Source organism: Sorex fumeus, unplaced genomic scaffold (genome assembly GCF_029834395.1).
Source record: "Sorex fumeus unplaced genomic scaffold, SorFum_2.1 ptg000009l, whole genome shotgun sequence".
In the NCBI taxonomy this organism is placed as follows: Eukaryota; Metazoa; Chordata; class Mammalia; order Eulipotyphla; family Soricidae; genus Sorex; species Sorex fumeus.
Window position 1 is genome coordinate 921,591 of NW_026606066.1, and position 25,992 is coordinate 947,582.

General features: G+C 44.8%; 2 protein-coding genes and 1 pseudogene across 3 annotated transcripts; 1 reads left to right on the top strand and 2 right to left on the bottom strand.

Moving 5' to 3' along the window:
- Positions 1 to 2,340: 2,340 nt before the first annotated feature.
- NIFK (nucleolar protein interacting with the FHA domain of MKI67) lies at positions 2,341 to 10,764 on the bottom strand. The gene is made up of 7 exons (XM_056110341.1): positions 10,636 to 10,764; positions 9,156 to 9,296; positions 8,135 to 8,243; positions 5,726 to 5,937; positions 4,844 to 4,891; positions 4,641 to 4,739; positions 2,341 to 3,190 (listed from the first exon to the last, which is right to left on the bottom strand). Exons 1-7 carry the CDS (start codon positions 10,741 to 10,743, stop codon positions 3,005 to 3,007), a joined length of 903 nt encoding a protein of 300 aa, XP_055966316.1. The 5' UTR covers positions 10,744 to 10,764; the 3' UTR covers positions 2,341 to 3,004.
- Positions 10,765 to 14,008: 3,244 nt separating this feature from the next.
- TSN (translin) lies at positions 14,009 to 25,374 on the top strand. 2 transcript variants are annotated; one of them, XM_056110169.1, is made up of 6 exons: positions 14,009 to 14,184; positions 15,390 to 15,483; positions 17,695 to 17,791; positions 20,086 to 20,201; positions 22,613 to 22,692; positions 23,399 to 25,374. In XM_056110169.1, exons 1-6 carry the CDS (start codon positions 14,119 to 14,121, stop codon positions 23,630 to 23,632), a joined length of 687 nt encoding a protein of 228 aa, XP_055966144.1. In that variant the 5' UTR covers positions 14,009 to 14,118; the 3' UTR covers positions 23,633 to 25,374. The 2 variants fall into 2 exon arrangements, with proteins under 2 accessions (XP_055966144.1, XP_055966145.1); XM_056110170.1 differs by lacking the exon at positions 22,613 to 22,692 and having other exon boundaries at positions 23,399 to 23,620.
- LOC130019627 (60S ribosomal protein L7-like) lies at positions 18,493 to 19,106 on the bottom strand (annotated as a pseudogene).
- Positions 25,375 to 25,992: the final 618 nt, after the last annotated feature.

The following is a 25,992-nucleotide window of genomic DNA, read 5'->3' on the forward strand; positions in this document are numbered from 1 at the left end:
CAGAGGCTTTTGGCAGAAATGCGTCCGGACCCTGCTGCAGGTTATTTTTGCCAGGCCACCCCAGGGGGGAAACGGTGCTGTCTTTCTGCCTGCTCCCCCTGGCGGCCCGGTGGCCACCATTATCCAAGAGGCCACTGGATAGCCTGGGCCCGCAGTGATGAAACACACGGGGTGTCACGGGATGGGGGCGGAGCCGGCCCTTTCCTCCCCATTCCAATGAGACCGAGTCGCTGCTCATGATCGGCCTTTCTGGCTCCTGATAGGCTCCTTAATGGCCATGATCCCTAAGGCTCAGGAGCAAATCTCGGAACCCAGCAGGTTTTGGCAAAAAAAATCCACCCAGATTTGATAAAATTTTCTAACTTCAAAATCGGTGGCCACTACTGCAGTCATGCGACATCATGTTATTCTTAATGAGCAAGAGAAAACAAATCTACTGTTCCCTTTTCAGCAGATCTGAGTGTTGGGGTAAAATCCCAAATAATAATGGTGGGTCTGGTGTCAAAATACTGAATGTAATCAAAGTAGAGAGTAATGTGGAAATCATCTGCCTTACAGGTATGGGGGAGGGTATGGAATGGGGGTATACTGGGGCTTTTGGGGGTGGAAAATGGGCACTGGTGAAGGTACGGGTGTTTCATTGTATGACCGAGACTTAAACCTGAAAGCTTTGTAACTGCTCTCATGGTGAGCCAATAAAATTATAAAAAATGAAGAAAAATAAAGTGTGGAGTTCATGCCCAATTCAATCAGCTAAACCATTGGCTCAATAATAGCAGTACTCCGACTAAAAAAAAATTAAAAAAGAATAAAGATTACTGAAACTGAGATAGTTGTATTTTTCACTGGGCAGAAATCCAACTTGGGAATTATTTTTCTCTAATCACGATTTACAAAACTGTTAATTTTTCATGGTTTTGGAATCACACCTAGTGATGCTCAGGTGTTACTCCTGGCTTTATATTCAGGAATTACTTTCGGTGGTGCTCGGGGGACCGACCATATGGGATGCTGGGGATTGAACCTGTATTGATTGAGTGCAAGCAAATGTCCCACCGACTGTACTATCTCTCTAGTACTCTTGTTGCTTTTTTTTTTTTGGTCAATGATTTAAAGGTTACTTTAAGAAGAAAAGCAATTTTGTCAAAATGCAAAGTTTTACTAAAAAAATAATCGCGCAAAATGACTTAGAAATGTTTATGGCTACTGATGAATTTTCAATGGAAAATAACCTTCCCAACGATTTGTTATAATTTCAGCTGAAGTGCCTAGGGGAGAGTTTGAGAAATATCTCCCTTCAATTTTTGATTTTAAAAAAACAAATCTGGGCTCATAATGAAACACACTCAACTGAAATTAAAGATGCCAGTTACTTGCCATTAGTAGTTGCCAAGCTACCAAGCAACAAGGTTTAAAACGAGCATCTTCATGGGCTGGGGGTGTGGCCCAGTGCTAGAGCATTGACTCGATTACCTGAAGCCCTTAGGTCCAATTCCTGGCACCGGATGGTCTGCTGACCACTAAGCCAGGATGCTCCTGGTCATTACTGTGTGTGGCCCAAAAACAAAACAAAAAACCAAAATAGTTGTTCTCTAAAAAAAAAAATAAAATTTTGGCTTGGGCCACTAATTAACAACAAATGGATCAACTGAAAAACACCGAAGATGCTAGTATCAAATAAACAGCTGTCATGTTTTAAAAAATATTAAACACATAGCGACAGGGATACTATAGCTGGTAGCCAGAGAGAGTGTACAGGGGCTTTAAGGCACTTGTCCTACATACAGGCAACTGTGATTTGATCCCTGGCACCACAAGCATCATCAGGAAACCTTGATTAAGAACCAGGAAGCAGCCCACTATAGTACTAATAACTAAGCACATTTCAAGAGCATTAGAATCTAAAAAATACTTGAGAAGGTAAAAAACACTGTCTTATAAGATAAACTTATGTCTCACTTGTACACAAAATGCAAAAAGAGTTTATTTGCTGGTTACTGAATTCTGAAATACAACCCCACATAAATAATGGCAAATAATTCAAGCCGGCCTACTCAAACTACTTTAGCGTTGCTAGAAAAAAAATCAGATATGTAAATGAAGCTGTATTAGTAATAGAAGTGACTTTTCTTAGTTCCCATAAATTGAACTCAAGCTTGTCTATTTCAGTCTGATCTGATACCGAAGCTGACAGAGCCCTCCACATTACATGTGCATGGTCAAGTGATTTTACCAGTTGGTGACAGAGTACAGCTTAGCACTTAAACCCATATTTAACAGTTGTCTATTGAGGCAGATGAACTAAAAATAGTATTGTGTAAAAAAAAAAAAAACCAACAAAAAACAGAGATGAAGCCAGGTGAGAGTACAGTGGGTACGGTACTTGTCTTGTATGTATAGTCCAACCTGATTTCACCCCCAAAATCAGATATAATTCCAGGAGCACTTCCAAGAGTGATTCCTAAGCACAGAGTCAGACCTGGGCTCAATCCCCGGCATGGTCCTATATGGTCCCTGAACACCACTAGGAGTAACTCCTGAGTACAAAGCAAAGAGTAACCTCTGAGCATTGCTAGGCGTGGCACCCAAACAGACCAAACCCCAACAGAACAACACACCAAACCAACAACAAAATCCCAAAGATGAGGACAGAGAGGCAGCATGAATTCGGTACTGAAAGTTCATATGCAAGCTTGCATTTCATTTTTGCATGTCTTATTCTTCAGTATGTTTTTGAATTGTACCTGGAGTGTTCAGGGGACCATATGTGATGCCAAGGATGGAACAGGAGCCAATCACATTCAAGGCAAGTACTCCTGTACTATTGTTCTATCTTTCTGGTCCATTTGGTTAAGCCCAAATAACTGTTTTCCTTACTAACATTAACCAACAGATTTTTCCTCCAAAAATTTTCTAGGTGGCTGTACCAAATTATACATACATTTATAAATCAGTTCTCATAATGAAAACATTTCCTACAACACTATACACAACACATTCAGGATCACTGATTGCTTTTTTTCTGTCTTTTTCTCTTTGAACGTGTAGGCATCTGAGATGCTTGTGTGTCTTCTTTTACTTCAGATACAGGCTGTTTGAAAACGATTTCATCATCGTCATCATCATTCATGTTAATTACTTCTGATTTTCGTTTCTCCAAGAATGTTGGTGTACAAACTGGTGTGGGGCCCTGGATCCAAAAAGATAAGAAATGTTAACAGATACACGGAAAGATGTTAGAAATGACTTCAGTTCCATCGCCTCCTCTCAATTTACAAATTAAGCTGTGTTACTTTGGCTTTGTTTCCACTTTTCAGCGAGACAAACTTAGCATGGAAATTCCACAACTAATTACAATATAGCTTACTTTAGGTATAAGGTAGAAAACTCTCATGTTAAGACTTAAACTTATAAAGACTGTTTATTTCTTCTTACTGACTCAAAAATGCAACAAACTGCACACACACACACACCCCACAGCTGCTGCCATGGAAGTTCATCTATTGGCCCAGCTCCAGACTCATAGTAATCTTGAAGAGATCAACCAGCTGCAAAAATTTCTGATATACCAGTCCTTGGCTGAGAACTCTGGAGTGCCCTCCAAATCTCTGCTCTACCAAGCCCCAGCAGTCTCACTCACATATCTCAGCTGCCAACAGGCCTACAGCTAGACTCCACCTCACGACTGAGCTCCCAAGAGATGCCACAATGCCCAGAATTTCAGGTACACCGGCGATCTTTTTTCCCCCTGAGAATTTGGCCTTCTTGGAGACAACACCAAGTACTTCCAGAAGTGCTGGTAACCACCGGCATGCAAACTCACGGCCCAGATGATATTCTGGATTTTCTAGACATCTCCAAACTCTACGATACTAACATCCCAGTTGCACACCAAATTGGATGGGAATGTAACACAGAAGCCAACTAAGCTTGATGAATCACAGATGGCTCAACTAGCAACAAGAGCTTAGTAAACCCTCAGACAAGGACTCGATGTTCTCATGGTGAGATACAAGTTCACAAATTTTCTTCTACTGAAGTATTTTTTTTATCATTCCATTAGCCATTTAGTGGTAGCAAACAATATAAAATTGTTTTGGGCCAGGTGTGGGGGCAACAGGTAAGGAGACAATAGTGGAGTGAAGGTGACAGTGGTGGTGGGGTTGGAATACTGAATGCCTAGAACAAAATTATCATGAACAACTCTGAAAAGCACGATTTTTAAACAAAGCGGAAAACATCTGCAATAAACCCATAGTATCTTTTGTTAGGCAGTGGAAGTTTATCCAAACATTACAAGGTTAAATTTGAAAACTTAGGGGCCGGAGCATAGCACAGCAGGTAGGGGTTTGCCTTGCATGCTGCTGACCTGGGTTCAGTCCCCAGCATACCATTATGGTCCCAAAAGCACTGCCAGGAGTAATTCCTGAGTGTATTAGGAGTAATCCTGAGCATCGCTGGGTGGGACCCCCCAAAAAATAAAGCCATGGAAACAGAAACCGCTTTTCCTCCTTCAAACCCGATCCCTGAATATGTAGTGTATAACCCTATTCTCTTCCACCAATGCAAAGCAAGTGCCTTGCTGCCAGAAAGCTACGGTACTGAAGAGTACAACCACCAAACCCAGAGTACCATTTTACCTGGCTATCCACAGTGTTTTCAGAAGTTTCAGGACTGATGACCACCGTTGTCCTCTTCTTGTTTGTCCTCTTCTTGCTCTTCCTTTTATTTTGAAGTGCCTTCAATAAATTTTAAGATTTTATTAACACATTTATCAGCTAAAGCAGCCTTGAATATATTTTCCTAGTTATCTCTCAAGTATGTGAGGTAGATCAAGTTTTACCTTGGTCTCTGCAGGTTCTTCAGAGCTGGAAGCCTCTGTGTGTATGACCTTATGTAAACACAAAGAAACATTACACTGGCAGTCTCACATGCCTGGATGTTCAGTTTACCATTAAATCCTTATATACACTCAAGTCAATCGATTCCCTCTAAATGAGAGAATTGCAATTACATTAAAAAAAAAACAACAAACCAAAACAGTAACTGAGACCCTAGCACAAAAATTTGTAAGCCTATAACTGTACCTCATGGTGTTTCACTAATAAACAACAACAACAACAACAACACAACCCCACGAATGATCCCAAATAAAGGGCAACAGTAGAGGGGTCAAATTAAGAAATGGACATAAGCTGTACAGGCTGAAGTGAGAAAACCCAGCCTGGAGCCAGCCAGTCTTGAATCAAGGTGGAAGAGTAGGCTTTGGTGACTGCCTATTCTGGCTAAGCTGGGGGTGGGTGGGGGATGGGCTGGGATGAAGGGAAGGTGGTTGGAACTGGCCAAATCGATGAGTAACTGAGCAAATCGATGAGTAACGGGGTATCAAGTGATCAAGTATTTACTGATACAATGAAACAAGGTTTAACTCTAGCCACAGTATCTTTTTCTCTTGGTGGTAGTGGTATTTGGGCCATACCCAGCAGTGCTCAGGGTTTATTCCTGGCTCTGTGCTCAGGGGACTGTATGTGATACCAGCGATCAAACTGAGGCCAGCGGTGTACAAGGCAAGTGCCTGACCTCTGTCCTTTCTCCAGTTCCTGGTAAGAACTTTTATGAGTAACCCACGAGCACTGTTTTCTGGTTAAACAGAGACATGTTACAATTAGAAAGGTACAAAGCCCGCCCCATAAAAAACAAAATACCATTCCATGAGAGCATTTACCAAAGACGGGAAACTATAATCAATTCCCTTTCTTGCCAACTTCTTTCTGAGTAATTTTTCTTTCTTCATAAATCGTTTCTGCATCCGCAGCTTTTGAATAATATCCCGGTCCTCATTATACCGTTTTACTGCTAGAAATGATGGCCCTTTAAATGGCTTATACCATTCTCTAAAAAGTACTTCATGTACGTTTTCTGGCGGCACAACATGACCTATATTGAACACAGGAAAAAAGATTTCTGATTAAGTAGGAGGGAGAGGATTTTAATGTTCAGAACTCCCAGGGTCATTCCTCACATCAAACGTGCTTAACACTTTTATTCTTTCCTTTCTCCTATGTCTCGTTTTCCCACTTACTACATTTTTATTAAGATCACATCTAAAATAATGATTTGTCTGCGGATGTAGTTCAGGGTGAGAGTATACACTTCATCTGGATGAGAACCTGGGTTCAACACGAGCACCCGGGTTGGAGATCCAGTTTAGTGGGTAGGACACTTGCCTTGCAAATAGCCAACTTGGGCTCTCTTCTTGGCACCACACATGGTCCCCCAAGTCTGCTAAGAGAAAATTCTGGAGTGCAGAGCCAGGTATAACCCTGAGCACTGTTGGGTGTAACGGAGCAGGAGAGAGGGGTGAGAGGGGCCTGTGGCTCACTCTGGCATCACATGGACTCCAAGAACTTCTTGGTCAGTCCAAAATGGCCTGACTAATGGATCACTATGGATGGACATACATGCACACGCACGCTGATAGGGGCCAATTCTGGGGATGTTTTAGCCTGGCTAATGAATCACTATGGCTATACTAGCAGTACCAGGGAATGAAGCTAGGGGTCTGTTACATACAAAGCCTGTTCTTTACCATGGAAGCTATCCCTCTGCCCCAGTAGTCACACTTTGGAAGCTTTTAAATATTTGAGTACTAAGGATTCAATGCAGAGCCTCAAACATAAGACACGTGTGCTATAACTGTGCATACTGCACGAGTAGCTGTTTTTCCTTTCCTTTTAAGGGGAGTTTGGGCCACACTCCATGATAACCAGAATCACTCCTGGCAGTGCTTAGGGTACCATATAGAGTGCAAACCCAGGTTGGCCGTGTGCAAGGCAAGTACCTTACCCAAGTATTATCATTCTGGCCTCCGTAGGCAAAGGTAACCTTGATCTCAAAGAAGTTACTGAGAACTTTCCACAGCGACAGGAATTAAGCTAGGGACACTGCTCAGCATCTGTATCAGACATGTGGGACCCGGACACTGAAATGACTGTATTTCACCTGGGGCACATACAGGCCACGAACCAAACCTTTCAGTGGAAATGCAAGGCCAACAACTCTAGTTTCAGCAGGATGAGGTGCTGGTCTACAGAGTCTCTCCTCTACTCAAAGCATCTCTTATGGAAGAGCTGCAGGCTGACTTAGAAATTCGATCCCTCACTGCCCCCGCCCCCCAATACATCCTATCAAAATCCAAAAGTTTCTTGCTCCTCCCAGGATACAGTTAAAACCCCACATACTGTATCCCCCTGCCTTTTTAAAATCAAATCACCGTGAGATAGTTACAACGCCTTCATGATTTAATTCCAGTCATAAAATGATTGAACACCCTTCCCTCCACTAGTGTACATTTCCCACCACCAGTATCCCTCCCATCACCCCCACCTGACCCCACCCTCTGCCTCTACAGCAGGCACTTTCCTTCTTACTCTCTCTCTACTTTTGGGCATTATGGTTCGCAATACAGATACTGAGAGGCTATCATGTTTGGTCCTTATCTACTTTCAGTGCACATCTCCCATCCCGAGAGATCCCCCCAACCATCAATGACTTAGTGATCCCTTCTCTATCCCAGCTGCCTTCTCCCCCAGTTCAGGAGGCAGGCTTCCAATTGTAGAGCAATTCTCCTGGTTCTTGTCTCTACTGTCCTCGAAAATCACAGATTCATAAAGTTGCCAGCAACCCAAATCCCCACACCTACTTCCATTCCCACCTCCAGCTCCTCTCACATTCCTCCAAGGGTAAAGGCTCCTCCCGTGCTGCTATGCGCCCCCCCCCCCCGCCCCCCCGCCGTGGCCTCTATCTTCACTCCCTTCCCCTAAATCTGCTGACTCGCCTTTCTTTAGGTTTCAACTTAAATGATTTTTCCTTGGGGGAAAATTCCATATGCCATTAGGAATAGGTTAATTGCTTACCATACATACTCTTTGAGTAACTTGTCCCAATTTCTTCTTGGCGTAACACTACTACTGGTCTGGAAAAGCGGAATTTTCCATCCAGTTGGACTGTCTAGAAAATGCACTTAAATCCCTGCACCATTCCTTGAGAGAACCACCACAGAGATGCAGAATCGGCAGGACACACCACTCATCACCTGCACACACTCCTGCAAGCCCAAAGGGACATCACTTACACTTTAAGACTCTTTCACCAAAAAGATAGTTGTTCATTGTTTGAGCAACTATTTTGGCAACATCTTCTGATTCAAACTCCACGAAGCAATATCCTTTGCTATTTCCAGTCTGAAATAGAAAATCCATCACAGTAACAATGAATTCCATTAAGTTCTGAATTTAACTCCATCATCAAATATCAAATCCATCATCAAATATCAGCATGACACCTTTAATTCTAACTTCAATTCAAAGAATTCACATAACAGGAAAAGATTGAACATGCCACTAACTTTAAGGTACCCTGGATTAGAATGTATTTATTTTTTATTTTCAAGGGGTATCCCAGGTGGTCCTCAGAGCTTACTTCTGGCTCAGCACTCAGGGGTTACTTCTAGCAGTGCTTAGGGGACCATATGGAATGCCGGGGATCAAACCCTGCCCAGCAACACGCAAGGCAAGTGACCTACTTGTTATATTATTGCTCACGCCTCTGGACTGGAATCGATTTAACAGCAATAGGATCATATTCAGGAAATCTACTAGGTCCCCACAGTCCTTTGCTCCTGATTGGCAGCCGTATCATTCACATATCCCTATTATTCATCCATCAACACTCACAAGATTGAAAAATTCTTCAGAAAATGCAGGTATTAAAATGTTTTTTTTTTTGAGGGGATTTCTCCTCCCCACCCCCCGCCCCAGCAATGCTCAGGATACACTTCTGTGCTGCCGGGAAACACAGTGACGGGGATCGATATGGGGTCAGCCTAATGCAAGGCAAACCCTTAACCCCTGTACTAATACTTCTGGCCGACATAATTTAAACAAACAAAACAAAACAAAACAAAACACATTTTTCTTGAGGGGTGGACATGCCGGTAGTGTTCAGGACTTACTCCTGGCAAACTGGCAGATTGCATGCAAGGCAAGCATGCTACTGGCCCTACCAACCGCACTATGTCTTTGGCCCATCTTTTTGTTCTTGTGGCTATTTCACATAAACTGTCAGCTTTTGAAAATTAAAGACAAAAATCTTACCTTTGGACTTCTGTACAGTTTGAGTTTCGTGACGGTGCCAAACTGAGAGAAGTACTGGATGAGCTGAGTTTCATAAAGTGCGGGTGGTAAGTGGGCCACATAGATCACTCCGGGAGTAAGTTTTTCAGACTGTTGGTTTTGCTGAAATCACAAGCAGCAGGCAAACACATATTTAACTTCCTGCTTCTTGGTCCAGGACAAGAATTTAAGAAGCTACCTTGTATTTGCAGTGACCAAAAAACTTAAAAAACTCAGCTGTTTAAAGTCTATATCCCTATTAAAGCAACGATCAGCACCCAACATAGGGTAAATGCTCAATAATTACGTTAAATCAAGGGATCTTTCCAACACGTTACCTTTTTGGGGGGTCACGCCCGGCTATGCTCAAGGTAGACTTCTGGCTGGGCACTCAGGCATCACTCCTGGTGGTGCCTGGGGGGAACATCAGGCCGCAAGGCAAACGGACGCCCCATTCCCCATTACTTAAAATCTTTTGGCGGCATACTACATTAGTGTACCTTCAAGACGCCTGCTCGTTTACTCATACCCACCTAGTCAAACAATTTCGAGGCCCTTTCCAGCACGGCTTTCTACAAACACAAGTTTAAATCCTCCCAACGTGTGTTCTCTGCTACAAAAACAGGGTAAAAGGGGCCGGCTTGTCACGGGACCTCGCCAAGCACCTGGCACTTCCCAGCAGGGTCTTTTTTATTTATTTTGCTTTTGGCGATACTCAGGGGGTTCTTCTGGCTCTGCACTCAGGAATCACTCCTGGCGGTGCTCGAGGGGGCCGTCTGGGACGAGGGGGCCTGAGCCTGCGCTGGCCACATGGCAAGGCAGACCCCCCGCCCCCCCCCCCCCCCGGCTGTCCTATGGCTCCTGGCACCCAAGCACTGTCTTTTGCATTTTTTTTGGGGGGGGTGTGGAGGGGGAGGAGGGAGGCCACACCCGGCGATACCTAGGGGTTCCCCCTGGCTCTGCACTCAGGAATCACTCCCGGCGGTGGTCGAACCTGGGTCCCCCGCGCGCGAGGCAAGCAAACGCCTTCCCGGCGGGCCTATCCCTGCGGCCCCCAAGCAGTGTCTTCTAAGCACTTTATGGCTCAAAAAGGCAAGGGCCAGGGGGACAGCTGGGAGCCGAGGGCTGCAGTGCTCGCTTCCTAAGGGCGAGGCCCACACCTCCAGCAACACCGGGTGCGCCCCTGAACACAGCCAGGTCTGCCGGGGTGGGGGTGGGGGTGGGAGGGACGGGGAAGCAACACGCAACTTAAAAGGCCCCCAGCGGGTCCTCGTCCTCTGCCCGCTTCCGGGTCTCCCGAGCGCCGGGCGGGGCGCGCCAGCTGGCACGCGGGGCTCCGGGGCGGCGGGAGCAGCTCCTTCCCCGCGCGGGGGCCCGGCCCCCGGCCCGCAGCTTCCCACGCGGCCGCCGGCGAGCGCCGTCACTCGGGGGCACGGGCCCGTCGGCGGGGGCCGCCGCTCACCGTTTCCTTGGCGCGCTGACGGATCCGCGCCACCTCCCTCCGAAACTCGTCGTCCTTCTCCGGGCTCAGCGACAGCAGCGGCTTGGCGGGGCCGGCGGGGGGAGCCATGTCCGGAGCCGCCTGCGACGGGCCACGCGGCGCACCCGGAAGTGCACCCGGCGCCTCGGGCGGAAGTGGGAGGCGCGCGGCGGAGCGCGGGGGCGGGGCGAGCGCCAGACCGAGCTCGGGCGCCCCGATTGGCGGGATGCCCTGGCTCGCGCGTGGGGCGGGGCCACGCGCGCGGGGCGGGGCGACGCCCGCAGGAGCTGGGCGTCCCCTCGTGGCGAGAGGCTCCTCGACTCTCCAACGGGGGCGGAGCGACGCCGGGGTGCCCCTGCGTCTTGCTCTCCAGAGGCCTTAGAGTGGGCCTTACTTTCGTGCCTTCTTGGAGGCCAACTGTTTTTTTTTAAGTCGATTTATTTAGTTTTGGCGTATAGGCCACACCCGGCGATGCTCAGGGTTCGCTTCTGGCTCTACATTCAGGGATCACGCCCGAATCGGACTTAGTTGGGGACTGTGCGAAGTATTGGGGATAGATAGAATCTAGGTCAGCTGTGTGCAAAGCGAGCTCTCTACTGGCTAGACTATCTTTTTGGCCCCGGAAGAGGTTGTTATTAAACATAAATTCCAGGGAAAAAGAGATAAGCCACAGGGTTGGACTTCAATTCTGGCGACCGCAAAATCCACCTTGTACCATCGGGTGTGATCCTCCTGGCACAGTAGCACTGCATCTCTGTCCCAAGCTCACATGGCTAGATCTAGTATCACTGGGAGTGGTTTTTGGGTCTCCTAAGCCCCACTTGGGAGCCCTCCAAATAAACTCTAAAAGAATACCTATGCTTTTATTAGCTGTTCATTGATTTTCAGTATTTTTTTCTTTCACTTCTATTTTTGATCACATCTAGCGGTGCTCAGGGGTTACTTCTGGCTCTGCAGTCTCAGGAATCCACTCTTGGTGGGTTCGGGGGAACCATATGGGTTGCCAGGGATTGTTTAAGGCAAGCACCCTGCCTGCTGTACTATCTCTTTGGCCTCTTTGCTTGTTCCTTGAAACCTGATGGGTGGGGTTCCTGCTATTAGAGGAGAGGCAATGAGGTGACTGAGTGAAGGCTGGTTTCCTCTTGGTTTTGAGTGATGAGGATGGAACCCTAGGGCTCACATGGGCAAAATCAGAGCTCTAAGACTTGTCCCACATCTCCCAGCTGGGAGGTTGCATTTGACTGGAGATCAAGATCTGAGGGCTGAAGAGAGCAGGGTGTGAGACCAGGAAGCCCTACAGTGCTGTAATTGACAGCGGGACAGTGACCCTAGGCTGGAACCAAGCTACTGCGTTTGGTGGTGACCAAGACTGAGGCCAAACCAGAGCCAAACGGCTCTGTGCTCTGTGCATCAGGTTTAACATCTATAAATGCAAGGGTATGTGAGGATTTTGTCTCTTTTTTTCCTAGTACTGTTCTACAAAGAATGGGGAGTGGGCTGCAGTGGAAGCAGGGAACCCAGACTACTGCAGTAATACCAACAGGGTGGGTTTGAAGAGTGTTTCAAATCAGAATGGTCGAGATGGGAGGGTTGTGCAAGTGTGGGAGGGAGTGGGGGGGCGGTCACACTGGACAGATTGTGCATTGAGAGGTCAGCAGTTCCCTTGGGAGATGCTTTCTGCCCATGTCCCTCTCAGCCTTTTGCACCCCCATCACCCCAAGCTCTGCTCCACTGTCACATCTCTTCCTGACCTGGTAACCAGGGTAAGCTCTTCTCTTAGGGCTCACTCACCCCTATTTTCATGAGGACAGTGATGAGCATTTTGTTTTTAAGTGCTAGGGATAATTTGAGTGTTAAGTTGGAAATTAAGCATTTCCAGCAAGTTGGAAATGCTTTAAAAGTCTTGTTTTAATACAGTTTTATAATACTTGTGATAATACAGTTTTCCTTTGACGTGGGCAGTTGAAAAGCAAAGCAACTGTGACAATGTTCTGCTGAATTAGAGGCATTAGAAACAAGTCTTTTTGCTCAGAGCTTGTGCTGTAAGGTTTACTTCGGGGACTCTGGCCCCAGCAGCTATTATTAAACGGTAGATATAGTGATTTAAACAATGCATTTGGAGCCGAGCCTCAACACTTGCTAGGAACATAAGATCTTAGAAAAATCAATAATATTACCATTACTCCATTAACGTCCCAGTATAATAATACAGATAAAAAGCAGTTTCTCGGGGGATGGAGATAGCACAGCGGGTAGGGCGTTTGCCCTGCACGTGGCCGACCCGGCTTCGATTCCCAGCATCTCATATGGTTCCCTGAGCACTGCCAGGAGTAACTCCTGAGTGCAGAACCAGGAGTAACCCCTGTGCATCGCTAGGTGTGACCCAAAAAGCAAAAAAAAAAAAAAAAAAAAAGGCAGTTTCTCCATGAAGTTAAAAGAAAAACGTGTGACACAAAGCCGTCCACAAATTAACATTTAATTGATAGACGCAACCATTTAAGCTCTTCTGGAGAGTACACGAACAAGAAAACGGAAATTGTCACCACGTTTGCTTCAAGAAAAAGAAAAGGGGTCGGTATTACTTTTAACTAGAAGGGTCATTTCCTATAGTAAATCCTTAAAAATGGGTAATACCTACATTCTACAGTAACCACTTAAAGATGGTAATACAGTCAGAGAATACGTTAGAAAAAACAAAAGGGCGGAGAAGAAATCGTCGCTATCAAAATATCCTATACAGTCACATGTATTCTTTCCCCGTGCAATGGTCTCTTAAAAATCTGCTGTACGTTAACAGTAAAAAAAATTAGGACACCGTAATTTACATCGTTATTTATAACTGACTTTGAAGTGTACAATGTTTCAACACAGTCCCACCACCAGTGTCGACTTTCCTCCACCAATGTTCCCTCCCACTCCTGTGCATTTTTGCAAATAGGAACGCACCGCCTTCCCCAAGTCCAATTTTTACATGAAAGCTGAAATCGCTCTACATCCTTCTACACCGAGTTCCTTATGCATACTCTTCAGTACTGTGACTTTTCCACGCCAACTGCTAATAAAGAAAATCACACGGCTTCAAGCTAAGAGCCACCCTCCGCAGACAAGCTCCAGCCTAAAGCCCCGAGCTTCTGGCTCTCGGCCCACGTGCTCCGAGGGCCCTTCTCCAGGGCTGTCTCAGGCGATGCCTGTGGAAAGAGCCCAACGGGAGCCCCGCCCACTTCCCAGCCTTGCCCTGTCCTCTCTGGGCTTCGCGCTTCAGGCAAGCGCGGCGGACAGACCGGCGGATTGCTGCGCGCCGAGGGCCTCGGAGGACCCCAGCGACCTACGTAGCGAAGGACCCGGTGGACGCGGCGGCAGCGGCAGCGGCGGTTGGTGTTGCGATTCGCCGTCCCGGTTTTTCCCTGAAACGCTCTTCTCCGGCCAACGTGGTTGTACTGCTTGGTTGTTGGACTGCCGGGCGCCATGTCCGTGAGCGAGATCTTCGTGGAGCTGCAAGGCTTTTTGGCTGCCGAGCAGGACGTCCGAGAGGTGAGTGTCGTCTCCCCCGCATCCCCGTTGCCTTTTCCTTGCGGGTCTGGGCTACAGCGCCGGGCCCTGCCCCGCCGCTTTCTTCTCTAAGCGGGGGTGGGGGTGGAGAAGGCAGGGGGTGGGGCGGGGTCGTGGGTTGCGGCCTCTCGTTTCAGTATCGGGCGCCTCCTCCGTGGTGCTTCGGTTCTTCAGCCCCGGCCTGCTGGTGTCTCCTCGCATCTCGGAGGGTCCCTCTCGTGCACATGGATGTCGAAGCGCTCTGGACTCGGCCAGCGCGCTCGTTGGGTGTTTGTGTTGCTGGTGTCTTTCAAGCGCGCGTTTTCTCTCCGCGGGCTTCTCGTTCCTGTAGGACAAAAATGCCAACTCGGCTATGACTCGCTGGACTCTGTCTCTTTTCCCTTTTATTCTCTCTTCCGTTATATGTGTAGGTCACTCAGTTCAGGTCCTTATCATTACAGTGGTTCCCCAGTTTTCTTTTGCGGGACTTTCAAATTGTACGGTTTGTTTTTCCTGAAAGGCGCTGCAAAACTTACAGTCGTCTCCTTGGCCTAATTTTTTTTTTTTTAAATTACGCAGCCGTAGTGCAGCGTAACTGGATCATAGAGCTCGGCAAACTACCTCCTGTACTGTGGCTCCCTCGGATTCCCAAATATTTAAACACGGCCTAACACATAAATGTGCTCAGAGAGTATTCGTGAAAAGATTTAGTAAAAAACACCTAGCACTGCATTGTATTTCATTCTTCCTTTTGCAAATTACGTTCCACTGGGATTTTCTTTTGGTTTTGACCTACACTGGACTGTGCTCAGGAGCTCCTCTGACGTGCTGCAGAAGGGGTTTGGGAGTGGGAAGGGTTGTTGCTCCTGGAGAGCCGTGTCGTTCTGGTGCCAAAAACCCAGAATCCTGCATTTGGAGGAGGTACATGGTCCTTTGAGCAAACTCTTAGGCCGTCTAGTGGCGGATTGGTGGTGAGTGGGTGACTTTGAAAGTCAGAGGTACAGTTAAAGACTGTTTGGTGACTCCCTGGAGTTCCCCAATGAAGGAGAGAAGTAGAGGTCAAGATTCGAGCCTGGATACTTTGTGTACCTGTTCAGACCTTGTAAAGATGTTTAGTGATTGAATATATGTGAAAGTTCCATAACTTAAATTGACTACAAGAATTATTGGATTGAACTTATCTGATATTTTGATTTTTAATTCTCTAGGAAATTCGGAAAGTTGTACAGAGCCTAGAACAAACAGCTCGGGAGATCTTAACTCTACTGCAAGGTGTCCATCAGGGTGCTGGATTTCAGGACAGTAAGTTCTTTGTTTTGATTGTGAAAGTTTTAATTCAACTTATGATTCTGTTGTCTTGGTCAGTTGTGAGGGTAATACCTTGTGGTGCCCTGGAATAGACTTGTGCTGGGGAGAGGAAACCAGGTATTTGCATATGCCGATATGTGCTCAACCACTTGAAACACCTTCCCAGCTCTTATCATTTGCATATTTAAAGAGTGTTTCAACTGAGAAAACCTAAACACACATGACTTTATTATGAAGTGGTGTTCCACCCTTACTGGTGAGTCAAATTTGGAGAAGTAGAGAGTTGATCATTTTATTGGTTTTTAGTATTGTCTTTGCTTGCTTTTTCACTTTCCTATAGTATGGCTTAAATGGAAATATTTCTTGTCTTTTGTTTTGGTTATATCTAATGGTGCTCAGGGATCATGCCTAATGGGGCTCTGGGGGTCATTCGTGGTGCCTGGGATTGACTATAGGTAGGCAGCTTGCAAGGCAAACACCCTACTGTTCATACTATATCTGCCCAGGAATATTTCTTTTTTGGTGGGGCCATACCCAGGAGTGCTCAGGGGCTATTCTTGTTTTTCTGCTCAGGAGTGACCCCTGGTGGTAGTGTTACCATATATGGGTGTCAGGGATTTGAACTGAGGTCTGTGGGACATAATTCCTGTATTATCTCTGACCCTAAGTAGCAGTGTTTCTAACTTGATTGGATTCTGGTGACTGCAGTAGTTAGACGAGTCTCTTGAGTATCTGGAAACTTGAGTATCAAGACCCACCCCCTGTGGTGCTTGGGGTGTTACTCCTGGCTCTGAGCTCTGGTCACTGGCTCTGGTCACCCCTGGGAATATTGGGGGACTGTACTTGGGTACTCAGGATAGATAGGCAAAACATGCACTCCACCCCATTGAGTGCATATCTCTTTGACCCCTCTGGCCACTTTCACTTGGCTACTCTTTTGGGGGTAGGGGTGGGAGCGTATGTGGGTTGGGCTTCATTTGGACTCCTCTGGTCACTTTTATTTGGTTCTTATTTTTTGGAGTATGTGTGGTGGGGGCAGGTGTCAAGCTTCACTTAGCTGTATACGGGGCTTACTCCTGGCTCTGTACTTTCTTGATCATATGGGGTACTAGGGATCAAACCCATATGGCCTGCCTGTAAGGCACTTGCCTTATTTACAGTACTCTCTGGCCCTTGATTCCTTTTTTGGGGGTTGGGGGTGGGGCTCACATCCAGTGATGCTCAGGTACTCCTGGCTTTGCACTCAGGTATTACTCCTGGTAGTGTTCAGGGGACCGTCTGGCATACCAGAGATTGAAACTGGGTTGACTGCCTACAAGGCAAATGCTCTACCTGCTAGACTATCTCTTTGACCCTGATTCCTTTTTAAATTCATTTGTTTATTGATTAATACAGTTTGATTTTTTTATGATTTTTGGGTCACACTCAGCAATGCTTAGAGCTTACTCCTGGCTCTGCACTCAGGAATTACTGCTGGTGGTGCTTGGGGACCAAGTGGGATACTGGGGATCAAACCCAGGTCGGCTGTGTGCAAGGCAAATGCGCCACCCACTATACTATCACGCTGATCCCTAATACGGTTTAATATCCATTTGCAGAGGTGAAATAATCAGGTTAAAATGTTCTTAGTGTGCTTACATTCAGCCTCATTAATGGATATCAAGTATGATAAGCTGATGTTTAACCTTTAAAGTTGAAAGCAGTACAGCTAAATGACTGAAATGATTTTAGATAATGAGTGATATCATGTGATTTACAAATGTCAGGGCATTTTTCTCAGTGACAGGGAGTAGCTTGATTAAATATAATTAATAAGGCCTATTTTGACCAAGTGTGGGTACTGAAAGCAGTCCCCAATTTTATGCATCCTTTGATGATAGATGTTGCAACTATCTATATCTCCCATATGTAGTCCTTTATAGAGTTATGACATGTTGCTGATGTGCTTTCCAACATTTCTCCTTTTAATAAGTTTTAGTTTATTTTTCAGTATTGGTTACCATTAGGGAAACTAGGGATGATACTTTGACTACCAGGATGAAAAGCAGAGATATCATGATATTTGATCTTGACACTTAAGAAATGATCTATATCCAGGTGGAGTGCATAGATTATTGAGCAAGAACTGTGTTTAAAAATTCGTTATTTCATGTTTACCATGTTTAAAATTTGATTTCAATTTTCTTTTGATTTTCTTGTGATCAGTTCCAAAGAGGTGTTTGAAAGCACGAGAACATTTTGCTACAGTGAAGACACATTTAACATCTTTGAAGACCAAATTTCCTGCTGAACAGTATTACAGGTTTGTATGAAAACAAAATGTTATTTTAAAAGTAACGTTTCATAATTTTTGAAAAGAAAAAAAAACAGAAAAAAACTTATGTGCTGAGTCATTGCTTACAGAAAATCAGGCAGATTTTCTGTGTAGGGAAAAAAAAGTCTTCTGTGTAGAACAAAAAAAGGCAAAATGGAAAGAATAAAATTGTTTTGGGTCCACACTTGGACGGCGCTAAGGGCTTACTCCAGGTTCTCTGCTCAGGACTCACTCCTGGTGATGCTCAAGAGACCATTTTGGTGCACCAGGGATTGAACCAGAATTGCTGCATGCAGGGGCAGGTGCCTAAAACTCTATCTCTCTGGTCCCCCTTGTTCCTTCTTTCTCTCTCTCACTCACTCACTCTCGCTCGTTCTCTCTTTAGATTGGGGCCACCCCTGTTGGTGCTGTTGGGTCAGGGTAGGGCTGTGACAGCATATTATGTTTGTGTTCGACCGCTCCAGCTCTTCTTCTGCCTCTTTCCTGAGCTTTTATGTCCTTCTGGATGCTGGTAATTAGGGGTAATAACTATTTTTTTATGTGTGTGAATCATTATTTTATGGTATTTTCATGGTATCCTAAGCTGACATCAAAATGTGGCGCTTTGGGTTAGGTCCTTTTTTTTTTTTCTCTCAATTTGAAAGCAGTCGTTTATTAACTCACCAGATTATAAAAATATGGTAGATACCTTAGTTCATCTGTCTAATTAGTTGTTTGATCTGGTCTTTTCTGTTGCCAGCATCACCACTTTCTACAAAATGGGTGGTCTTTTTCTTCATCCCATCCCGGGGAGAAGATAATTCGAAGGGCCAGAGGAAGTTGTCTGCCTCTTTGAAGCATTTTCTAACAGTATAGATCTCATGAATCAGAGCCTCCATGCAGACGATGCTATACTTACCCAGAGTTTGCGCGATCATTAGGGCAATTGGCTTCTTGTGAATTTTACCATAACCACGCTTGTAGATCAGTTCATTTACTGACTTCAGGTTTGGGTACTCCCATGCAATATAGAGTTCCTCGAGCCTCAGCATGTTAATTGAAACCCTGTTGAGTTTAACAAAGGTACCATTGAAGATCTGGCGAAGGTGGAGAAGTTTAGCACCTTTCGGACCTTGGGGCTCACATTATTGACACCTCTCATCCTGATCACAAAAGCCAGTTTGGGTTCCACAGGGACGTAAAAGTTCCCAGCTTTTCTCGCCATCCTAGCCATGCGAGTCTCCGTCCTGTACATCTGCCTGTACTCCTTGTGATAATACTTAGCTTTTTCGTAGATCAGCTTCCTCCTTGCCTTTCGAAGCATCTTTTTTTTTTTTCCTTTTTGGGTCACACCTGGCAATGCACAGGGGTTACTCCTGGCTCTGTACTCAGAAATTAGTCCTGCCGGTGCTCAGGGGACCATATGGGATGCTGGGACTCAAAGCCAGGTTGGCTGCGTGCAAGGCAAATGCCCTACCCGCTGTGCTATGGCTCCAGCCCCTCGAAGCATCTTTTGAGCAAACTTCTTTCTCAGACGCTTGATCTTCAGCTCCGTGAAATTCTTTTGCTTTTTCTTCAGGGTTTCTGGGACATCAAAAACTTCTTTTTTTTCTCTCTGGTCACTGCTGCCGGCTTAGCAGGGACCTTCTTTTTCTTCTGTGCCCCCCATGGTTCCAGTCAGAAAAGAGGAAGCTCTGAGTTAGGTCTTGAAGCTGAAGTACAGCTGCAGTTCTCATCAGTTCTCATCAGTCTTCAGCTTCTTTTATTTCCTCAGCAGTTTCATTTTTCATACTGCTTCAGCTTTTGAAGTATTGCTTATTTGCTTGTCATTTAGAAATTTTTTGCTGTCATTGATATTGGAGCACACTTTATAAAATCAAAGTGATAAATTGTCTTTATCACCTTGCAAAATGTCTTTATCACCTTGCAAAATTCCTACTGACTCTATCTATATGGTTTCAATGCCCTGGTACTCTTTAATTTTTTTTTTTTCTGACATAAGGTTTCCTATAAGATTTTCTTGGTGTGTGAGGAAGGATAGTTCAGCAGGTTGGGCGTTTGCCTTCCATGTGACCTACTGGAGTTCAATCCCTGGCATCCTGTATGGTCCCCTGAGCACCACTAGGAGTAATTCCTGAGTGTAGAGGCAGGAGTAACTCCTGAACTCACTGGGTGTGACCCAAAAAGAAAAAAGATACTCTTGGAAGGAGGATTCCATTTCTAAGCATCTGAATACAGCTGGAGCACCCTTCCTTTCTCAAACTCTCCCTCATCCCTGAGAGTCACTGTGCTTCTCCATGCAGGTTTCACGAGCACTGGAGGTTTGTTTTGCAGCGTTTGGTTTTCCTGGCAGCGTTCGTTGTGTACTTGGAATCAGAGACGCTTGTGACTCGAGAAGCAGTGACAGAAATTCTTGGCAGTAAGTGTCTTCATTTTCTTCCCATGCAGTCTTAGGTATAGTACCCTACTTTTCGATGCAAGGGCTTTTGCTTTTACTTTTTCTTGCTTAAAACAAATCTAGGGGTGGGGGTGGTGGGAGGGATGCTAGAACCATTGGTGGTGGAAAATGGGCACTGGTGGAGGGATGGGTATTCGATCACTGTATGACTGAAATGCAAGCATGAAAGTTTATAAATATGCAACTGTACCTCACGGTGATTCACTAATAAAAAATTAAACAAACGAATCTAAATGGATATAAGTGGTTAGGAGGGGATCCTGAACCTAGTGGAGGGAAGTGGACTCTGGTGAAAGGTATATGTATCCATGGAACACTCGTGGACAGTATTGAAAATCACAGTGCCTCAGATTAACGAGATTTTCAATTCTTTTTAATATTGGTTCTTGAGCCATAACTGGAAATGCTCTGGGCCTACTCTTTACTCTGTGCTCAGGGATCACTCCTGGTAGTGCTTAGGGGACCATGTAGGATGCTGGACTTTGAGCTCGAGTTGGCCACATGCAAGGCAAGCACCATACCACATAGCACATACTATCGCTGTCACCCCAAGAATTTTTTTTTTAAAAAAAGATAGAAAATCAGTTACTTGGAAGCGCAGAAATTGAAAGTATTCAGTGATGTGACATGCTTAGTGTGCTTGGGGTATGTCCCTCACTTCCCCCCTTTTCACTTACAAAACTTAAATTGAGATTCCTAATGACTCACCATCCTGTAGCCGTTTTAGAAGTACAGCTTCACAGTAGCTTGGGCTTTTTTAAGTTTTTAAAATTTAGCGTTTCGGGGTTTGCTTTAGTACCACGAATATACCTAGGACCTCATTCATGCAGAGCATAACACATGTCCTTTACCACTGAGCTATAGTCCCGAGCCTTTAAATTCAGGGTTCTTTTTTTTTCCACCCCGTTTTTTGTTTTTCTGTTGGGTCTGGGGATTGAATTTAGGATCTTTCACATTCAAGGCAAGTTCTACCTTTGAGCAACACCTCCGATTCTAAAATTCAGTTTAAAAAATTTTAAGTGTGGGATAGCAAGATAGCAGTTGTGGGTAAGGCACTTTCTTTGCATACAGGATCCCTCTATGTGATCCTTGACCACCACCAAGAGTGATCCCTGAGCAGAGTCAGGAAGAGCCCTAAGTATTGCTGGGTGTAGTAGCCCAAACCCATCCGTACCCCGAGTTTTAAGCTTATATACTGGTGGAAGGAATAGTACCGTGGACACCGTGCACAGCAGACTTGGATTGAGCATGTTCATATTTGCTTAGTCTTAGGTGGTAGATAGGAGATTTCTGCATGTGTGTGAGTGTGTGAGAATATTTTACAAGTCAGTTGCAGATAGTGTGACTTCCTAAAATTCTTCAGTTGCATCTTTTGGGAATTCTGATTTTTTAGTTTTTGACTTTTCAAAAAAAGCTGTTTTTTTTTTCTTTTTGAAATGATGCTCTGGGGCTGCTCTTTGTTTTGGTTTGTTTTGTCTTTTGTTTTTCGTTTGGGGGGGCCTCATCGGGTGATGCTCAGGGCATACTTTTGACTCTGCAATCAGGGATTATCTCTGGTGGTGCTCTGGGGATTGAACTCTGGTCAACCATGTGCAAGGCAACTTTTCTGCTGTACAGTTGTTCTGGCACCCATGGTGCTACACTTGTTCAGTGCTCAGGGGACATGCAGTGTCTGGAATTTGGGCACCTGCAAAGCATGTTCTTATCCTGCTGAGCTATCTCTGGTCTCAGTTTGCATTTTCTCTCCTTTGATTTTTAGCTTTTAGGCCACACCAAGCTGTACTAAGAGTTTACTTCTGGCAGACTTAGGGGATCATATGAAATGTTGGGAATAAAATGCAGGTCAGCCATGTGCAAGGCCTGCACCCTATCCTTTGTACTATGTCTCCAGCCCCTCAGTTTGCATTTTTTAACAATAAAGGTACAAAATAAAAAAGTAGATATTGGGGCTGGAGCGATAGTACAGTGGGGAGGGTGTGTTTGCCTTGCACATGGCCAACCCGGGTTCGATCCTCAGCATCCCATATGGTCCCCTGAGCACCATCAGAAATAATTTCTGAGTGCAGAGCCAGGAGTAACCCCTATGCACCGCCGGGTGTGACCCAAAAAGCCAAAAAAAAAATGTAGATATCATTCTTAGTAGCAGTCATTTTTGAGAGAAGAATACAAGGACAAAGTTGAATATTACTTACAGACTCCAAGGGCTCATAGTGAAAGTCAAATTTTTGAGAGTATGAATACATTAAAATGGTTATAAAAGCACCCTTTCTTTGCTTGGAGGAGAATTTTATATATATACCAGTAATATTAACTGTGTGGACTTAAATTCTGCTCACAGCATGACCTCATTTTTGTCTTGATAAAATTTTCAGTTGAGCCAGATCGGGAGAAAGGATTTCATCTGGATGTAGAAGATTATCTCTCTGGAGTTCTAATTCTTGCTAGTGAACTGGTAAGAAACTCAGTAATGGCATTTGTTTATTTTGTAATCTGTTCACTTCATTGTCAGCTTTTTTTTTTTAATTAATTGTGTTGGGACCACACCTGTTGGTTCTGGGCGGTTGTTCCTAGCATTTTGCTTTGCAGACCAGGTGGTGCTGGGGATTGAACCCAGGCCTCCTGCATGCAAAGCCTATGCTTGGTCTTTTGTGCTCGCTCTCCAGCCTTAATGTTTTATTGGATAAGAAAGTTTCAGAAAGTGAATTGTTTTCTAAGCATCTAACCCACCATTGACGCTGCACGTCCTGTATTAGACTTCACTGGTCATCAGAAAAGTGCCAGTTTCATCAGTGTAATGCAGGCAAACTAATGTGTGAATTTTGAAAAGCGATCCCTTTCAAAGTACTGACAAGCACTGGTGACTATAAAGAATTGTTTTGGTGGTGTTCAGATTTTTCTTGTGCCTTTATAATCTCTTTCCTGGGAAATTGTGCTATAAAGCCAATTATAAAGAAGAGAAATGCTCTCATAAAGGTGCTCACTGAAGCAGCATCCATATTTATCAAAATGTGTGGGCCACAGGTATTCCAGTAACAGGGAATTGGGTGTGGAGACTAGGAATGTCATGGAGGGACTGTAGGGGCAGTTCTGTGGCCTGGGGTTTTAGGCGTGTTTTGGTGGCTGCTGTGTTAAGGAAAGTCCTGTTGTTCCTTCTGCAGTCCAGACTGTCTGTCAACAGTGTCACCGCTGGAGACTACTCCCGGCCTCTCCACATCTCCACCTTCATCAATGAGCTCGATTCGGGGTTCCGCCTTCTCAACCTGAAAAATGACTCCCTGAGGAAGCGCTATGATGGCCTGAAGTATGATGTGAAGAAGGTGGAGGAGGTGGTCTACGATCTCTCCATTCGAGGCTTCAACAAGGAGACAGTCGCCGCTTGTGGAGAGAAATAGGACAGTTGTTCGTGAGGGGAGCACAGTACCTCTCGTAGTTAGGATGCTCCGTTGCTACACAGCCCTCGCTTTCTTTTCTTAGAGTTGTGTGGTGTAAATAGCAGTCGCAAAACTCTTTTTGGGGTGCGGGGAGGGGGTAAACAAATAGCCTTTACTGGGACAGATTTTTTTTTTGTCGTTTCAGTGAGTTTGCTCTGTAATTCAGTGTGTTTCAGTTTTGTCAGAAAGTGTAATTTCCCGCCATAAAGTCCTTTTCTTCCTTACCTTAGTACTGTTGATAGACTGATTGAGAAGTTAATTGTCTTATGTGTCATTCTTCTTGAAGTACTCTTTATGTTTTTTTAATAATCCAAATTAGCCATCTGTGCCTAGGTATAACCTGGGACACAGTATAAAAGTAGTTCATTAAAAAGGATGGTTACCAAGCAAAGGACAGTTTATTTTGTATTTCCCTTATTTAAGCCTTGTGAATAAATTAGATGTTGATTTGGGGGTGGGGAGGGATGGGTGGATAGGGAGTTATAGCCCTAGGGTTCTCTTTCACTGCCATCAAAATAAAAAAGGTCAAACTGCAAAATCAAATTCAACAGATTATTTTGGGAAGTTTTCTTTGTATCAGGGGATTCAGTAATTCAATAGCATCTTAATTTTGCTCTTTTCAGAGTAGTAGGGCTTATTGTTTAAAAAAACAAACCTGTTTTCTAATGTTGCCTTAACATTCTGCTACTGCAGCACTTAATTGTCCATACACATAATACACACACACACACACACACACACACACACACACACACACACCTGGAACTAAAACTTCATGTGAAGTTCAAAGCTATAAAATCTTACTCCTACCAGCTGGCGAGACTGATTGACCTGGGAGTGTGAAGCTCTCCAGTTAAGGTAATTAGCAATACCCTAACTAGTGTGTTCTGAGTAGGAAAAAAATGTTGTGTTTTGTCTGGTAGGAAGCGAAATGTTTAAAGAAAAATCAGCTGACTCAGTAATTTGTTTTTGAATACACAATTTCAGGTTGCCATACCAACAGCTGGGTTTTACATTTATAATTTTGGGTGAGTCATGTGATTTTGTTGGCACTCTTTGCTCCCTCTTCATTTTCAAGTAGTACTAAGAACACTTGCTATGTAACTTGCTGTTGAATTGAAATGGTGACTTCACCTGGTGTTTCAGAGCTCACTGTCAGGAAGGTGCTAGTGCTTCCAGAGAAATCCCCCGCTTTCTTGCCTAATATGGGTTTGGGCTTCCTATTCGTACGGCGGGGGATATTTAGCATTTCCAGTCAGAGCTTTTTAATCAGACTGAGTCATGGGCTGACCACGTTTATCCATGATGGAAAGAAGTAGAAATGAGGCTGATGTTGTAACGCGTTGTAAGTTTGAGAATATGTTATTTTTTTGGACATCTTTTTCTGCAGAAGTGTCTGTAGACAGGAAGAAGGATGTGAGGGTTTTTAAAGTGCCTCAAAAGGTTGGATGGCCGTCTGAAATGTGCGGTGATAGCAGCACTTGGATTAAGCTTGAAAGGCATTTGTCGTAGGAAGTCATAGGCAGCAGGCTTCATAATGCTATGCTTTACTGTCAGTTGGGCTTGGGAAGATTAAAGTTCTTGACAGAAGTTGTGAATACGGTTTTAACAAATCCTCATTGGGTGGAACATATTCTGATCTTGTAACTCCATTAGAAACTTTTTCAAGTGTCATGTTTATAATTATTCAGTTGTGTTTTTTTTTTTTTTTGCTGTGGCTTGTAATGCAATAAAAACATTTTTTTTTTGTGGGTGTGTGTGTGTGTGTCTTGTTGTGCTGCCCCATGATTGCTTCTGTATGGAAAATAGGATTAGGTTTAAGGCTGAAGAAGACCAAGGGGCATCAGCACGTGTTAAGCAGTAGCTATGTTACTCAAGACACCAGCCACTCAGCTAATACTTCGAAGTGCAGGTAACAGTTGTATGATCTACCTTGATTCGGAACTTGAAAATATTTTGAATTGGGCCAGAGATGTAGTACAGGAGTTAAGGCGTTTGCCTTGTACATGGCTGATCCCAGGTTGGATCCCTGACCTTGCCTGTGGTTCCCTTAGCACCTCCAGGAATCATCCCAGAGCACAGAATCAGGAGTAAGCCCTGTGCACAGCCAGGTGTGGACCAAAAAAAAATCAAGAGACCAAAACAGGAGTAACTTAATGTGATCCAATGTGGGGTCCCTATCCACAGTTTCAGAAGCTAGAGTCTAGATGAGAGGTTCCCAAACTTGGCCTAATGCTTTTTTTTTTCCCCAGAAAATTACTTTTAGCATACATATTCCCATCCTGAAAACCTATCTTCTTTAAAGTGAAGCAACAAGTACC